Raw genomic sequence first — 18404 nt, 5'->3', positions numbered from 1 at the left:
ACTGCCATACCACCGACAAACTCTTCTGTAGCCTGGCAGTAGATAGTGATGGCAACACGGGCATCTGCGTCAAACGTGAACTCCAGGCTGTACAGGACTTTCTGCTTCCCATTCTCCTCAGTAGGACTATCAACATCATCTTTATACCTGAAAGATAATGCCAGAGGATTAGAACATATATTTATGAGATCTCAAGATCACTCTGGAAATCAGGACAAGAGTGCTCCAGTCTAGGTGTTCTGGGCAGGCAAGGCACCATGGGCTGCCACCTGGGGCTTCCCAGGAGATTTCCATTCTTTCCTCTGAGGAAGATTCTCTCAAGATTTGATTGAAGTTATTAACATGAATTATGCAATGACAGTGTTGAGGGATCTCACCCAGCCTTACAGTGCCAGGACACAGAATCAGAGAAAGTGAACCCTTGAATGTCAAACCCTCAGGAGAGGAAACATTCTCCCTCCTTTCAAAACTTCATATTAGGCTCAGTATTTGAGCTAAAGAAATCCTGCATGAGCCTAAGAAGTCTAACGCCTAATTCTTTTTATTCTGCAAATGAAATGGGTGCGTGACAGGCAAAAAACAAGGTTTCTGTAACACAAAGAACTCCTGAAACTCAACAAAAGGTATCTCCAGTATCACACAGAAGATGACATTCAGATCAGAAAGCATCCAAATATAGGAATTTCAAATAACCTTTAAATGTACAAGTCATCAACTAAACCTTTGATGCTGCTAATGACTGAAGCTTGCACACACCTACTGTATGCACAAAAATTAACACGTTCAACTGCATAACAGACATATGATAACCGATGCAAGAATGAGTTTAGAAGTTATTTCAATTAACATAAAGGTGAGTCATAATTTGGCTATGGGCTACTGTACAGCTGGATCCCACTGTGTGATCACCACTACCCAGTATTATTCCTTCTCCCTACTACTGGAAAAGGCAGGTAACAAATCTGGTGAAGAAGCTGGTGTGGAGCTAGCTCTAGGGCAGTGAGCTATGGCCATGGATGAGCAGTGAGTTATGATGTGCCAGGAGTGGCCAGGGAGACCAGCAGATCCTGGAACAAACAGTCAACACAATGCACCATAAGACAATCTCCCCGCCTTGAAAAGCAAAGTGACAGACAGAACGCATGCGATTCACTGGCAGGGCAGAAGCAGATTCTCATAGGTAAATTCAAATCCCACTGTAATCCTACGACTGTCGGTACCACCATTAGTTCACGCACTGCGTAGGAGTGGTGAATGCAGCAGGCTGCCTTTGAGAGGGGTTCACTACTACTTCATTTGCCACCCAGCTCCAGCCTCACTTGTCTATCAGTATTACCTTAATTGCCAGGATGCCTGGGTCAAAGCCAAGCAGCTAAACTATTCAGGAAAAGCTTGGCACCACTTCTGACTTCACAGTATCAGTCAGCCTCTCCCTTCATTAAAGGGACTTGATGAATATCCTGCACTGTTGAAAATACTCAGAAACAGGCTAGGCATACTTCCATAATTCAGTCTAAAAATTGTCAAGGGAATCCTTTTTTACCGAGTTCACTGAGATGTAATAACTGCTGCCTAATTAAGAGGGTTCCAGCATTAATTTTACTTAACACCACATGAGCAAGAATGAAATGTTCAGCTTCAGCAATTTAATACAGAAGGTGAAAAACAAAACTTAAGAGCAGTATAATCAAATACCTAACACACATACTTGTACTGATGTAACCCTAGTAAATCACTACAGCATACACTTGCATTCCTGTCTGAAGGACTTGGAAAGCTCCAAACAAGACTTTTGCCAGAGGTTCACCTAGGTCAGAACAGCAAATCAAGCCAAAATACACCCAACATGCTAGCATAAAAAAGACAAATCCCAAGAACTGAGTCTGAACATCTGCAGCAGCCTGGATACAATATACAGCATAGCACAAGATGGCATTTTCACACAAGCTAGTTGCACTCAAAGAATAAAACCATGGCACTTGAAGGCTGCAAACAAGAAACACTCTAGCCAGCAGGGCAGATTTGCCTAGAAAACACGGGAGTAGCATGAACATTTTGTGCTGGACTGACCTAAGAACACAGATAGCAACAATCCACTCACAAGCACGTGTGTCCAGGAAAGCGACAACACAAGCAAATTATTTCTTGCTGTGCTGCCCTCAGCTGATCTGAGGTTGGCAGTGAGGAATCCAGGCTACAATACACTTGCCACTTCTTCCAGAAGAAGTAGGGTGGGGGGTGGGGGACAACCAGCACCCCTTTCAGGCAAGCACCGATGAAGCTACTTCATAGATATCAAATCTATGCACAGACAGACAGTCTATGATGTATACACACTGCATAGATAGGTAGGTACTAAAACAGAGATGCCCTGCACACGCGCGAGTTACAGATTGACAACACAGATCTAGGCACCTGTAACAGCCCCAGGTAACAAGGTGGGAGCAGATCACACAAAAGCAACATGTCATTAGTAAAACCATTGCCTGTTCTGTCTTCTCAGTGAAGTCACAAAAAGCATACGGGTTCCAAGATTACCCTCCTGCTCCCAACTTCACCTCTGCACCTCCCTGCCAGCACTCAGAATGTGCTTCCATCCTTTCAAGAAGAAAAGGGGTTAAATCTAGACTAGAGTAAATCTGTTGCCCGGGGAAACCACTGAGAGGCCATCACCAACTGCAGTGCCTGGAAAGAAGGTTTCTGGATGATGCATCTGCTGGGAAGTAGGAGAGTCAGAGCCCTGTCTGCCAGCAACAGCACCACTCAAGTAGAGGGCAAGGTATATGTGCCTAAATGGTGGCACTCACAGCAAGGCTGTGTACACAGCTTCCCGTTTCAACACACCTGGTGCTGGAGGTTAAGAAAACCATCTGCCACATAGCAAAGAGGTCAGGTTAGAAAAGACTGCATAGGCAGGAATGCCAGCTGGTAGCTGGACCAAGGAACAAGCAAGGACTACTTTGGTGTGTACTTTGAGAGGCAGAGACATCATGTTCCACCTTAAGGTGTAGCAAAGGTGGGATGTAACTTCAGGGGAGTAACAAGACAAAGTCACGCGTTTTGCATTCCTTCTTTCTTTGCAATGGATGTGGCAGACAAGGAGGTGGTTCAGGTGGTTCAAGAGCTCTTCTATCTCCACCTGCACTTGAAGTTTACAGTGTACATTTAGTCAAGCCCTACTGACAGTGTCAATGTGAGGTGGCCACAGATGCATGCACAAATTTAGACACCAGTGACTTTGGTAGGTGTGCCTTTCAGTCATGCACACAAGTTAATCACATAGCCTTCACAATCACATGTACAGAGCAGAAGCGACTGACCACCTTTGAGAACAAATAGCTGATCCAATGTTACGATGAAAAAGGCAAAGCAGGATGACCATGGGAGCTGACGCCACCTGGTCTAACATCACTTCTGGATAAAACAATGGAAATGCTGGAACTTTTTGTTTGTCTGTTAAAGAATTAAAAAGATAAAAATATAATTAACAACAGCCATGACAGTTTTATGGAAATAGGTTGAGTCAAACCCAATTTCATCCTTTGGGAGACTAAAAAGTTCAACCAAAAACTTAGTAGACATGCAGGATAAGTGCTAAGTATCGCTTGCCTTCATATTGTGAGATATGGATTACATCAGTATTAGAGCAGGCATTAAATGAAGAAAGAACTAGATGATGTCTCTATCAGTGTTGACTTTCATGAGGGGAGATCACTATCAAATGGAAGCTTTTCCTATTTGGGGGTTCTGCAGGGATCTGTACACAGTTAAATGCTGTCCAGGGCTGCAGAGCAGGCAATCTCAGCACCACCACCATCACCACCTCCACCGCGGGACGAACAGCTCCAAGGATCAAGGTCAGTGTGCTGTGCTGGAGAGGGAAGAGAAGGGATTTCCCTTGTCTCACTTACAGTGACTCACCTATCTCCCCTCAATCTTTACCATCTGCCTGCCTCTCAGGCCCTTATCCAAAATGCTCTGTGGTCTTAGTGGAGTGAGTCCAGAGGAGGCCACAAAGCTGATCAGAGACTGGAGCACCTCTCCTATGAAAACAGGCTGAGAGAGGTGGGGTGGTTCAGCCTGGAGAAGAGAAGGCTCTGGGAAAACCTTACAGCAGCCTGCCAGGGCATAAACAGGCTGACAGGAAAGCTGGGGAGGGACTTTTTACAAGGGCCCATAGGGATAGAACAAGGGGGAATGGCTTTAAATTGTAAAAGGGTAGATTTAGATGCGAGAGACAAAAAAAATTCTTCGGTGTGAGAGTACTGAGGCGCTGGCCCAGGCTGCCCAGAGCAGCTGTGGGTGCCCCATCCCTGGCAGTGCTCAAGGTCAGGCTGGATGGGGCTTGGAGCAGCCTGGTCTAGTGGAAGGTGTCCCTGCCCATGGCAGAGGGGTTGAAACTACATGACCTTTAAGTCCCTTCCAACTCATTCTATGATTCTGTAATTCTATGAAACACAAAAAACTTGTGAGGACTTTACCATCAGAATCTACTTTACACCTAGACACTTAGCTCAGTTTCATTTTATTTGGTGGAGGAGGTGGTAAATTAAAATTAACTAGTTTTGGAAAGAACATGCAATCCTCAACCATCGGTTGTGAATAAGCCAGGCTGGAGAGGGTACAAACTGTCTTTACGTGCACAGAGGGAGAAAGGAAAAGCCTCTAGTCCAGAATCGTAGAAAAGTACAAAACGGAATGTGCCCTTGGGGACTGGCAATCAAAATCTTATTTTGGGTCTACTCTAATTTTGTACTGATATAATATTGGCAGTGTTGTCATCAGCACTAACACAGCAGCAGCAGCACAAGAGCCTGAGAGCACATGAGAGCTCATGAGGCAGAGAAAGAATCAATAGTACCAAGAATTAAGACAGATGCAAACCTAGACACTATCTAGGTGCATGGACACTGTATTTCAAATAGTCCAGAGCTGCAAATGTGCTTGGGGGCACAGGACGTGCAACCACTGAAAGGAGAATGATAGAACTGTATGTACTAAACCTCACCAACATCTCCATTCACAGGAAGGCCTCTCCCAGTGGAAAAGCCGCTCCCCGTTTGGCTTCTGATAGGTGTTACCATGTTTGTGTGTATGTCTGCAAGGAGGAAAAAACACCCTTTCCACAGCAAGTGTGGGAGGAAAACAAGACTTTCCCCTAGAGAAATACTTCACTCTTCAGCTGAAAAAGCCAGACAGCATTCAGAGCCCTTTACCAATGGTTACTTTTTCAGTTCTTCCCTCTTTTCCTGTTCAATCAGTTTTGAAACCACACGTATTGCTCATTTAAAAATACAGCAAAACAAAAAAAACCCCCAACCTTCAGTTTTCACATAAAAACAAACCGAGGGTTTTGTGTGGTTATGACTAAAATTACTCATGTTATACCACGCTCTCAGAACCACCTTGGCTGAGGGTTGAAGTTGGCCCCCTGCCAGTACTCCAGCCCTGCGCCTGAAACGCAGAATTCAGAGCAACTCCAGGATCTTTGAGAAAAGCTCTGTCTGGACACCCGCCCAGTCGCTCAGACCAATACAAAGCGCTGGGCCCCTGTACTCCAGCCATCTGTTTGAAAGACGGCAGCTGCAGGTCAAAGTGTTGGCCATTGCATTTAATCCAGCTAGTGCCACTTTAGATCTCAGCGTTGAGCACTGAAAGGTAACAGATCTCCATGATCATCCAGACCTCCTCCCCCCACGCATGGGACACCAGCCATCTAAACAAATGCGTAATACTAGGACCAAACTATCTTGGCAACAGGAGAAACCTGAGGAAGTTTCACTCAAGACCAATCAGTCTTCCTTGCTTGTGACTTGCACCAGAATCTGCTACTTTCTGGCTTCTCCTTGCATAAGAAAGAAGAAAGGAATCTGCCAGGTTAATAAACCCTACAGCCTAATATCTTCCACTCATGCTAATGATTTCATGGTTTTGTTTACCACTCTAGCCTGTCCTCCAGAGATGTATACATCCCTGGTCCTGTTTGGAAACACAGATTGCTCAAATCTAGGGATAAGGAACAACAAACCACCTGAAAGCTCTGATCACAAGGGAACACTGGAACCTCTGGACATACCTAGCAAGAAGGATCTGGAATTCAGCCCTTTCCCCAAAACCTTTTCAAATAGAGTTTGGCTCTGGACGACAGATTGCTGGGTTGAATGAAATGAAAAGTTCAGGCAATAACAGTACCTCACAAGTCGGAGAGAATCTTTGCGGATATTCACCAGACTTCTCAGTGTCTTCACTGGCTCATGTGGAGCTGGAGTTACATAGGGAAACTGGAACAAAGAGGCAAATAATTCTCCTGTTATTATGCTATAAAAGGTAGCAGCATATTACCTGGCATATGATTTACCCAAACCAAGAAACATCTACCTTTAAGGGTACTCAGTACAACAGCCACAAGGAACAGTAATACAGGATTCTATTTACAGATAAAACAAACATGTTTCAGGGCAAAAATCCTGCTCTGGCCCAGCAATAACTCATATTGGGAGTACACACTTCAAGAAAGAGCATTTTCACAAGCTTTTTCTGCAGCCTGAATTCTCAGTCTGGAAAGCCTTGCTCTCACAAGCTTTTATTTCCACTAAGGAAACCACCTCCAGCTTGAGCAGAAGAAATGCAGCTCTTTCATGTCTGTTACAGCACGCAAACAGTGACTTGACTGCTAATCAGTATGCCGAAGCCCTGGATTACTGGGGGAAACTCTTTTTATTCTGAAACAATGGGGCAAATGTTCTGGAAAAGAAAAGAACAAGACAGGGATAGGGGGCCTCATTCTATTCTACAGTCCAGAGACCTTCTCTCACAGATTGTCCTTTAAATAAAAGACGATAATGCTTCAGACTGTAATCCTCCTTACTGGTCACACACTCCAGTGAGAAATGCAAAGGAAACTCCTTACTGTGGGGACCACAACCTGTACAGCTGCAGACCTGCCTGCTGGACCTCCTCTCTGCTTGGTGAAGTCTGAACCTGAAACATCCACTCGCACAATGGCCAAGTTTGATAGCTGCTCAGCCTGGAGACACAGCCCTGCTCAAGTCAGAGCAACAGCACGACACAAAGGTACAGAGCTAAGGGACAGGCTTTCAGGCAGAAGGTTACACTGAATGTATCCAGCAACAAAGCCACCACGCAAACTCATTAGAGTTGGGGTCCTTCAAACACACACAGACTACGTGCTCTGCAGCAGTGCAGAGAGAATGGAATGACTGACGCAGAGCAGAAGTACCAGGGACCACCAATATACATTTCCTTAGAAATTAGTCTGCTAAACAGGCAGACAAATGCTGATGCTGCAGCTGAACTTCAGGGCAGCTCCAGGACACAACCCTTGAGTGTTGTCCCCACAGGCCACAGAAATGTATTGGTGGGGCAACAGCCAGAGCCTGAGGGAAAACATGTTTCTGGACCAACAGGAGAAAGCTGCAAAAGACCCTGTGCCACAGCCACAGGCAGCAGAGATTTCACAGGACAACAACAGCTACTTTCCTTGCACCCTCACTGCTGTGGTTGGTAACACTGCTCTACACAAGCCCTCTGTTACTCCAAAGCAAGAACTTGGCCCACATCCAGAAAGCAGTTTTGCTGCTCTGTGTTCGAGTGTTTTTTTCCTTGAAGATTAATCAGAGCTGCCAAAGGGCATTAACTTTACATAGGCAAACTATATACCAAAACAGCCTCCCTCTCTTAAACCTATTTGGCAACCATCCCACTGTGTTAATAGCATTCTCACCCACTCCCCTCTTAAGAAGTGATGAAATTCAGCACTGGGATGTCTGCAAGGAAACCCAGGCTGAGACATGCAGTCAATTCAGCTCTGCAAGGTTAGTCCCCACAGCCATATGCACATGGGATATTTAGCTAACAGCTGCGTCTTCTGCTTTTGTTGGGAGCGCTGTGCAGCTGCTAGTCACAAAGCGAAAGATAAGCGGTCAGCTTTTAACCACTGTTCCGCACAGGCCCTGTATGCAGACACAGCACAGGGTAGGTGGCGAGCATCTCCAAGCCTCCACAGGATTGTTACATCCAGAACGATTTCCATCTAAAGTCACTCCTCCTAATTCCTTGCTTATCTATGCTTTCTGCTTGAACAACAGCTTCCCAGATCCTCCCTTGTCCTCTCCTGCAGAGACCTGTTATTTAACTGTGGTGTTAAGAAGACCAATGGCATAGCCTGAGGACAACTCAAAGCACGTGCTTGTCACCAGTCCAATTTAAACATCAAGTCATCTTGCCTCAGTTTCTCTGATCTGTAAAACAGAGGTGATACTGAACCACCTCCGAGCACTACAAGCACGAATTAGCTAATAGTCACCGCTTTTCTGAAGATGAGAACTATGACATCAATTTTTCATTGTCATGTTTTGAAGCTGCAGAAACAACTAGGAAAACAAGTGGCAAACAAGCAGCTCTCTTCCCTTTCCTCCCCAGCACTTTGAAAACATCTCTGAATGGCTCCTACTTTGTTACTTTGTGGCTCTTTTTAAGCAGTCCTGAGATGCAATAGGAATCTAAAACGCTTGCATAAAATTCCTATCTGACCCTCACAACAGTACTATTCCCTGTCCACGACAACAGAGCAAGCCAATTACTCAAGCAGGTCACTTTTCACAGTCTGGTAAAACACCTGTGTGCCCCGAAATACCTCCATGTTCCAAATGGGAAAGCTAAAGGACAGACTTTCTCAGCAGCCCACCTAGGTTACAAAGCAAACAAAAATCACCAAATATTAAGATCTGTCATAACACTGCCCTAGGCTCAGTCAAGCCACTCATTTACCCTGAGAACAGCATGCACTGAACACTGACTGGAATCCAGCCAGCGTGCCCACAAACCCTGTGAAGTTCAGGCTCTGAGAGTGATCTGCCTTCCAGCCTTCTCTCTGCAGCATGTTTTACACTTGCTCAGGCAGGCAATCAGAATCAGTCCCAAAATCTGTGCTCCTGAGTCCCTGTTCTTCTTCCCCCACTACTTCTTCTTCCTGCCCTAAGTGAAAATAAACCCAGAAGGTGAATACTGCTTCCTAGAAAAACTCTGCTTGTACCTGAACAGCTACAGCAGGTAGCAAGCTGGGACATGGGGTAGAGGAATGCTTTTGTACCTCAGACTAGAATGACACTCCCCAAGCAGCGAGGTCTTTTAGGTCTGTGCTACCTTCCTCTACAAGCCCTACACAAGATTTTCCAAAACAGTCAGAAAACAAAAGGGTAAAATAGACAGCATATAGGAACTTGCCTGGACAGGTCTATTCCCGAGGAAGTTTAGATCCATGTTCTCGCCAAAAAGGTAGCCCTCGGGGTGAGGGGTGTCAAACTTCTCGCCTCCCATAAAGAAGTGACTTGCAAAGTAGTTTCCTAGAAAAAAAACAAACCACAAAGGAATTAAAAAACAAACCTCTAAATGAGTGCTTCCTAAAGAACAGCTGGTCTGTGCAGTTTTTAATTCACAAGTATAAAAGAGCACAAGACAGAAAATACTTGCTAGTTCACTCCTTCTCTGTACTACTGATGGCTACTGCCAACAGTAGAAGTGGGGGGCGGGGGATCAGCCTAGAATAAATATTACAGCAGAGACAATTCCATTTTAACTTGTTTTCCAGAGAAGAGACAGGGAGCAGTAAGAGTCAGCTCTTTTCAATATTGCTCAGTTCTGATGAATCCCTCTTTTCTCCACCTTCCAGCGTGAAGTCCAGTCCCACAAACACCACCAACGTACTCAGAGAAGGATGAAGCTTCCCCCCTCAGCAAAGCTCTGCACAGCCAGAGGGACTCCCTTTGGGCAAAGTCTGTCTTCCCTCTCCGTTTTTGCTCCCATATCCCAGGGTGAGAACCACACAAAACCTTTACCGCGAATGCTACAGACTATATACCTTGATGTTGAATTTGATGAATAACATTGACAGTTCTAAGTGCAGAAACATGGATGTCTAGAAGAGATACACCCTGGGACTGACTAAATTGAACTTCAGCTCTGAAAGCTTCACCACACACTTGTTTCATTCGTCTTTAAGGTGATACACTATAGTGCAAAGGTCACTGGGATTCTGGAGCACCGGGTTAACTGCAAAATCAACCAAATCAACTCAGATGTATGAGAGCAACACAAATGTAGCCTCCTCCTAGAAAGACTTCAGGAAAACACTCTCAAATATGAACTTCAGAAAGTTACAATTCCAGAGAAATAAGTATCATGAGAGAACTAAAATAGAAGGCTCCACCCAAGCTGTTTCTCTTGAAGTTTCAGAGTGGGGGTTTTTCATGCGCATGATGAAAGGACTGAGCCAAATGTACATTTTCTTCCCTAGGGGCAATGCATAGACAGCATAAAATTTGTTTTAAAACGAGTCATTACAGAAGCAGTAACTAATCACCTGAATGGTTATGGAGGCATTATGGAAGGATTTGCAGTCCCTCTAGCTAGGAGCAAGCATGATTTACTCCAAAATGGAAGGGTTTTCATGAATGGCTCTGTTTTTTCCATTAAGGCTTTTTTCCTTTATGCTCCAAGAAAGGCTCTTCTTACTTTGCACAGATGGTAGTGCTTTAATGACGATGGAAGTGCTCAGCTATTGCTGAGCTCAGCTTATAAGCGTCCAGATGTTTATATTATAGAAACACATCCTTCTTTCCAGAAACAACAATCAACCTCAGCGCAGGTCCAGAAGCTACCTAGAATCTGTCCTACAGAATCAGCACAACAAAATGTAGGTGCTCCAAATGACAGGCAACCTTTTCCCGCCCCTCCCAGAAGCAACAAATTAAAAAGCTCATCTGCATATGATCTCCAAGCACAGCTAGCTTGATACAGACTCTCCACCTGAGAGAGGCTGCAGTGGTTTACGCTTATACTAAGCTTCAGAACAGTGTGACCAAACACTGGGGTTTAGGAACAGATTTCACATTTTATGTGGGTCAAGTAGGATTGTGTTTTGGAGCATTTTATCTAATTAACCGTGAAGACAATGCTTGTGCAAGATGTCTCAGCAACGCAGCAGCTGATGATCTGGGATCAGAGTCCAACAGCTCCCTCGTATTCAGTAAACAAGATATCCTGGGGTTCAACTCACCTCAGTAAACCTGTATTCCACAAATTCAGAGCAGAGCTTTTTTGTGGAAGAAGTTCTGCATCCCACATGTAGAGGACACAGAACCCCAGAGCAGGCAAGGACTGCTCACCACCACTGAAACCCTGTGCCTGCAGGGAGCTGGCTGTCCAGGAGAGCATTGCCAGGCAGCCTCACCAGCACCTTGGGATGAAAAGATCTCTCTCATACAACTGGAATGACACTAAGACACGTAACTGGCACATTCAAAGCAACTGCCACGCTGTCTTTGCTCTACCAAGAACTACTTTTGGGATCTCTAACAAATTGTTAGGATTTCTCACATACACACTACCCCCTGCAACTGGAAAACTGGAAACCACAGCTTCAATTCTGCGTTCAAACTGAATGCTCCCTTCATCTTCCTGCTAAGTCACCTCCTGCAATGTGAAGGAGTAGGTTTTTTCCCCCAGAGGCACTTCCTTCATGAGCAAACATGAAACGTGGTCAGTGCCAGTCACAAAGAGCATGAGGAAAATCACGCTGAAGACCTCAGAGGGGAATACACTGGTGAGCAGAACACCCCTGGGCTCTGCCAGTGCTGCTACATACAAAAGCCACCACGTATGTAAGGTCTCAACAGCAAAACTAACAAGGACAGCTGCAAACTGTCTTCACAAATTTATAACAGTTTTTAGCAGCTAAAAAAAGATACTCTATTGCAAGTTTTCAGAAACCAGCTGCTACAACAACACCTTAAGTTCAGAGTTCTCAAGGTAAGGCCAAAGTTACGCATTATTCCTCTCAACCACTGTCACAAGCAACTCAGTTGTTTGCCCAAGTTGGAGACAAAACGCTTTAAGAAAACACTTCTGTAAATATCACACCAAGGGCTAAAAGGACAAAGAAATTTCAAGAAGGAAAATATGAGGTATCCTCTTCTCTGGTCCCCGTGACATCCACATATCTAGTGCAAGACTGAAAGGATTTCTAGTGTCTGTAAAAGGCTTGTATGTATTTTCTAGGCATTAAAATCCTGCTGCAGCTCCATCTCTAAGTTCTATTTCCAACTCCATTACAAAGAAAGCTTTAGGATTTTAGCCAGACTATCATGCCTCTTAAACCCTGTTCCCACATGGCCCCCCAACCTACAAAACAACCCTGACCTACCTTACACAGGTGTTGCACCAGCTTTACACAGAGCTCTGTAGCTATGGACACAAGGAGGATGCTAAGCACCATCCTCTTCAGCAGGAAAAAAAGCAAAGCAAAGAATCCTTGGATTAAACCTCCACAGAACTGCTACAAACAGAAATCTTCCAGAAAAATGCAGTGACACGCTTAAGAGGAAAGAATCACATACAATTAAACAAGGAATGAATATGTGAAAAATCCCAGTGCAAAGAAAAACTGTGACTTTACTTCCCCAGAGTAAATCAGCACAAAACATAGGAGAGCACTAAATAAAAGACAACACAAACGGGTGACACCGCTAAGGTAAACGTAGTACAAGCAGTGGTTGTAAGAGAAATTGTTGTGGCGGAAAACTTTACAGTGGCTGGCAGAACATCACCGGGCCACCCAGAACTGCTAAGTCTGAACATCAGTTTGTCCCACACAAAACCAAACTGGAACCCAAGGTTTCTCCACAGCGTCAAACACCACCAAACCAGTTAACATTTAGTCCAACATGGTGGTGGGGTTTTATTACCATAAATGCACCAGCATTAAGCACCGGGCTGCTCCAGTCATAACTACTGCTCTCTAACCCTAACCCAGCACCCTAATCCTGTGACCATGCAAACCCAACACATGGATGCGATACATGAGTGTGACACGCTGGCAGGGAACACAGCACCCTACAATGGCCAAGAGCAGAGTCGGCAACACAACTGTAACCCCATCAAAACAAGGGCTGTATCATACAATGTTCATTAATAGAAAGCAATTAGATGCCCATTTAGGCTTCCCAACATTATTAGAATTAAAAGGGAAGTGATAGAAATTGAGCCCTTTTTAATTACTCAGCCAGACACTCACCACCACAGCGTGTCAAGGGATGGACTCACAGCACAGTCCTAGACACAGTCTGAGCCCAAACCAGCACCACGGCTGGATGAGGCCATCTTGTCTTCCCCATCACCCATCCCTGCTGGGCCACCATCACGTAGCAAACAGGAACGTGGCTCTGAGCAGGGTTAAATATAATCCAGCAAAAAACAAGTAGCAAAAGCAACTGCTTTTGACCCACAAGCGCTCCACTCTGGTGCTCCTGAGTACCTAGGGAGAGGGCAGGAAGAGGAAGCTCCACTCAACGGCAGGTGGTGATGGCTGTCACCAGCAGGGTTGGGCTGAAGCTCCTACAGAACTACAACAGGAATGACAGAGACAACAGCTCTGCTGTGCTTTGCGGAGTGGGTGAGGAATGAAAGCTAGGTCTGAAATACAGGTACATATTTCTGTCTCGATGCTGTGACAGTACACATGGCTTATGAGCTGAGAACAAAGTGATGGACTGGGCATGCTTCTCCTACTTAAAATTGCTCTTTCTTTGATTAAAGCATCATTCCCAAACAATAAAGCAGTTCAGCTTCAGAGAGGAGTAATCCGCCTCCTCTTTTTCCTCCCAGAAACATCCAGGGAATTCTCTTTCAAGAGCCCACTCCAGAGGAGAAAAGCCTTCTCAAGGGCACGTGCTCCCTGTCCTGCTCCACAGTGCAGATGAGCTCACTGGAACAAGAGATGAGCTGACGAAGGAGCTGCGCAAAACACTGGTGCATTGCTCACTGGTTGCTAAAGCAATAGGAGCATCATGAGACTGCATGCGAGAACACAGATCATTTTACTGCTCCAAGCACAGAAGCACAGCAAAGATCATGACTGTTCCTTGCAATTACCCATTTTTAGCTCATTTCACAGGGGCACCAATTCTTCCGTACAAACTGGGCCCTTCTCCAACCGCCTTCCAACTGGTCAGGCATCTGCAATACCAACACAGTCTCCATGAAGCAAGCAAGAAAGGTTAAAAGGTACCAACTAAGAGGGATCAGAGAAGGGTATTGGGTGCCACCTCACAGCATTTCAGCAGCCTCAGCCCCTCAGATGCAGGAGGGGAAATGCAGATGATCATGCATTGGAGGAACAAGAAGGGCATTTTCAGAGGATTTTTAACAGCAAAACTGTGTATCAGTTGCAACCAAGCTGTTAAACAATCTATCCATGCCTCATTAGGGACTCTGGCTCATAAGGACCAAGATGGATTCTACAACCACCTGCTCAATCCTCCACAGAGCACGTGACTGACCCAGCAATAACCACATTGGAAGTCAATAAATGAGAACTGAATATTCACCACTGCATTTGCAACCAGTACGACCTGGTAAAGTGTTCCTTTTCACAGGCAGACTGACACACTGCTTAAATTATAGTCAGAATACCTATATTTTGTGTTTATTTCCTCACACAACATGACCCACTTGTGAGGTGGTGTGTTTGCTCAAGAACACAAATCTGCATCCTTCAAACCAATGCCAACCAGACGGCAGCTGACCAGAGCCACAGCAGCTTGCAGACACTCACACCAAGTCAAGATCTACTTAATCCAGATACTCGTAGGGAAAGAACATAAAAGATGACAGACAGCCCTTGGTGCTGCACAGGACTCCAGAGGATGGCTAACCTCAGGTAAAGTCTCTCACCACATCTTCAAGCCTTTCAGGAGTAATCTCTGAGCAGCCAGGAGATTGCCTGCATGTCAGGCTAGCACGCCAGTGCACACATTCAAACATCTGACACAGCTGATGGAAAACTGGCTTCTTCCAGTCAGGCAGTCAGTAGCAGTAGAGCTCACAGCAACAGTGTCAAGTTAGAAATAATTAGCAACCATTTAGCCTAAGAACTTTTTGTACTACTTCAAACTTGCTTCCTAAAATCAAATAAAACTAGACATGCTCACTACCAGTTGTCTTCACTGTCAGGTTTTGTACCAGTCAGAGCCAATCTTTCCAGCCCCAAGACAAACATGCTTAGGATTGCAAGACCAGAAGGGACAGTGTCCTTCTGAACATGCTCCACCTCAAGAAGGCAGTGGGGGGCAGTGGGGGCTGCATTCCTCACAGCCCTTACTGTTCTGCTGTTTAATAACCTTCCTGGATTTTCCATCTTAGAAGTGCTCACGACCTCTATTGCCTAGAATGATCTTGAGCTTGAACAGCTCTTCTCCCTTCCTGAAGTCAAGAGGACCCTTGTTAGATAAACCTGATGAAGGTGAAGAGCAAGGTCTAGCCTAAAGCCAGTACGCTTTCAGGAAGAGCACAGGCAAGTGCAACAGAAAATAAATTAACAAGCATCTAATTGTATCCAAAGCCTTTAAAGGAAATACCAATATTTTTCTTTAATCAGCTGCTTGCAAGCATCAGGTGTTCAGTTTTACAAGGAAGATATGACATGTGGAATGCTCTTTGGCAGCATCTAGGTCAACAGACCCCTTCCAGGAGGCATGTAAATGTACAAACCCAACCTCTCATGTGTGACAGGGTTACCTTGACAAGCATGTTGGCTAAAACCCAACACACTGTTAAATTCTAGTCTGGCTAATTACAACAGTACAGAAACAACAGGATGATGATTTGAAAGAAGCAGTTTAATGTTCATTGCATATGGTGGTTATAATTAATCCAGCCCATACCTAAAATCCCATCCAAGTGTCAACAGAAAGCAGGTGCAACCTCTAGGCTGTAAGAAAATTGCCAGCAGGGCCCATGGTACCATAGCTACAGCTCAGCAGGCAGCTCACATCCTCCCAGTTCCCCACAGTGGGAAAACACCCCAGCCACCCAAGTGATGTGCAAAGTCCTACTGTAACCTAGCAGTGACACTTGCCTTTCCTAGCAGCCCAAGAAAGTAACTCCCACCCCCCCTGGGTTACATTTTCTATAAGAATCAACAAAGATGAAGAATTCTGGGCAGGTTCCCCCCTTCCATCTCCTCCACACCACCATTCTTGCTGAAGGCCAACCTGCAACAAGACAAGGTGTAATGATGGCAGGATGGCCTTCTCCACCTGAGAAGATCTTGCACTCCCTTCAAACAAAACAGGGAGGCCTAGCTCCCTCCATCACACAGCCCTGAGGATGTCACAGCCAGCAAGTCACCAGACACACACAGAACTTGAGCCTCTGAACAAAAAGGCTATGCTACACCTGTACCCGAGAACAAGGGAACCCAAACTGCAGCTCTGCAAATTTTTTAGCCTGCCTGGCAAAGCCCTAGCAGAATAGAAACTAAAAATATTTGTAAGCAAATGGATATGGTAGGAGAAAAGATAATCTGAATTTCCCTGATGACTTGTTTTGTGAGAAGAAAAAATAAACTCTTTAAACAAGTTAAATCAGGCCAATCTCAAGAGCCAGTCTAAGCCAAGGTGAGTCAGGGGCTCAACCCAGCTCCACAAAAGTGACACTGCTGACAACTCTCTTATGCTTTCAGAACATTTCCCTTTGGAAAACAAACACCCATACAGGCCATGTCAATCCAACGGCTCTGAGGTGAGAACCCCTGCCATTTTAAGGAGCTGTCATGTGGGAATTTTTCCATTCTACATTCCACTAGATTGGATTTTTCTTCCATATCCCCACCGAACTCCGCTGTCACTTCCTCTGTACCAGCAGGAGATGCCCCACTTGCCGCACACCGACGACTCGCAGTCCCGTTTCTAGAGCGCAGAAGCGAAGCCTGGCTCGCCTCCATGACCCACCCAGACCGAGGGCAGCGGCAGCCGGGCCGCGGGCACTGACAGCGGGATGGGCAGGCTGCTGAAGCGTTACTCGGGGCACCCGGCCCTGCTGCACCCTCACCCTTCAGCCGGACAGGGCGCCGAGGCGGCCCCGTACCACAGGTGCCGCCCGGGCGGACGGACTGGCCGCCCCCCGCAGGGAGGCCCCGAAGCCGGCCGGGCCGGGCCCCGAGCACAGCCAGCGCCGGCCCCGGGCCCCGCGGGGGCCCTCCCGCAGCCCCTTCCCCCGGGCTCCCCGCGGCCTGGCCGCCCCGGGACCACCCCCCGCTACACCTGTCCCCCTCAGGGAGGCACCGGGCCCGGCGCAGGCCCGTCCCCCGTCCGCGGCGCTGAGGAGAGCGGCCCCGCGGCCCTCACCGGACTTGGGCGGGTAGCGGTAGGCCGAGTTGGCCTGGATGTCGATGTCCTCCACGCCCGCGATGCGCCGGCTGAGCAGGGAGCCCATGGCGGCCGGGCCCGGGGACGCAGACCAGCGCGGCGGCGAGCGGCCCGCACCGCACCGCACCCGCACCCACGGCGGCGGCGCGCGGCACGCCGGGAGAGCGAGACCGCCCGCCCCGCACTACAACTCCCGTCAGGCACCGCGACGGCGCATACCACCAGCTCTGCGCGGCGGGGGGGGTGGGGGGGTGGGTTAGGAGGTGGAGACGCCCCACGGTCTCCCCCGGGGCGCAGCCTGCGCTCTGCCGGCAGGGGGCGCTGCCACGCGGGGCGGGGCATGGCACCGGGCACCGGGCACCGAGCTGCCGTGCCCTGCACCGGGCTGTGCAAGGAGAACACCTGGGGATACACCTGGGACAAGGAAGCCCTTGGGAGCTTGCACAGGGATGCACAGGGAGGACGCCCAGGGACACTGCAGAGGGACGCACAGGAACACACTGCAGAAGAACACTCTGCACAGGGATGCACAGGGAGGATCCAGAGGGACACGCTGCACAGGGATGCGCCAGGATGCACAGGGAGGACGCGCAGGGACACCGCACAGGGATGCATCCTGCAAAAGGTGCAAAGGCAAAGCAGGGAGAAGGAATTACACTGACGGCATCTGGCTGGCTCAGCTGAGCCTCAGCAGACAGTTTTGCTGAGCCCAGGGAAAGATTAACCTGCTGGTAGCTGTTTTGCAGAAGAGCTTTGGGCAGCAATACCACAATCATTCCCATCAGCCTCCCTTCCCACTGGCTGGGGGGGGCAGGACATGGTGCCGGGGATGCATCCCCAGGCATGGCTGGTCCCTGCTGCAATGGAGTATGCGGGGACCAGTGTGGGACCAGCTGCGGTAGCCACACACCTCCCAGGATGTTTGGCATGGGGCTTCGTTACCTGGGCCAATTCTGTCAGAGGTGGTACCTGCTGCTGGCTGAGGCTTGCTGCCAGCGGAAGAGGCAGATGGTGGGCCTCCCCAGCTGCAGGACCGTGTGATGCTCACATGGGGAAACCTCTTCTGGGTTCCTCCTCTTGGAGATAATCCACCCAGAGAAGCGAGCAGAGGTGTCTGAGGTTCAGACATGAGGGTGCATGAAAGCAGGGAAAGACTGAAGGCTGTCTTGCATGCCTGAC

General features: G+C 47.3%; 1 protein-coding gene across 3 annotated transcripts in view; it reads right to left on the bottom strand.

The window, feature by feature from the left end:
- MGRN1 (mahogunin ring finger 1) overlaps positions 1 to 17401 on the bottom strand; it is a 55258-nt gene extending 37857 nt beyond the window's left edge. For all 3 annotated transcript variants that reach the window (XM_080384662.1, XM_080384660.1, XM_080384661.1), the window contains exons 1-4: positions 17205 to 17401; positions 9247 to 9365; positions 6193 to 6281; positions 1 to 147 (exon numbers count right to left, since the gene is read on the bottom strand). In XM_080384662.1, the coding sequence (XP_080240788.1) occupies positions 1 to 147; positions 6193 to 6281; positions 9247 to 9365; positions 17205 to 17292 (443 nt within the window). In that variant the 5' untranslated portion in view covers positions 17293 to 17401. The remainder of the gene's footprint in view (positions 148 to 6192; positions 6282 to 9246; positions 9366 to 17204) is intronic.
- Positions 17402 to 18404: the final 1003 nt, after the last annotated feature.

This window comes from Falco punctatus (genome assembly GCF_963210335.1).
Source record: "Falco punctatus genome assembly, chromosome: 4".
Lineage (NCBI taxonomy): Eukaryota > Metazoa > Chordata > Aves > Falconiformes > Falconidae > Falco > Falco punctatus.
This window is presented reverse-complemented; position numbering and strand designations above follow the sequence as displayed.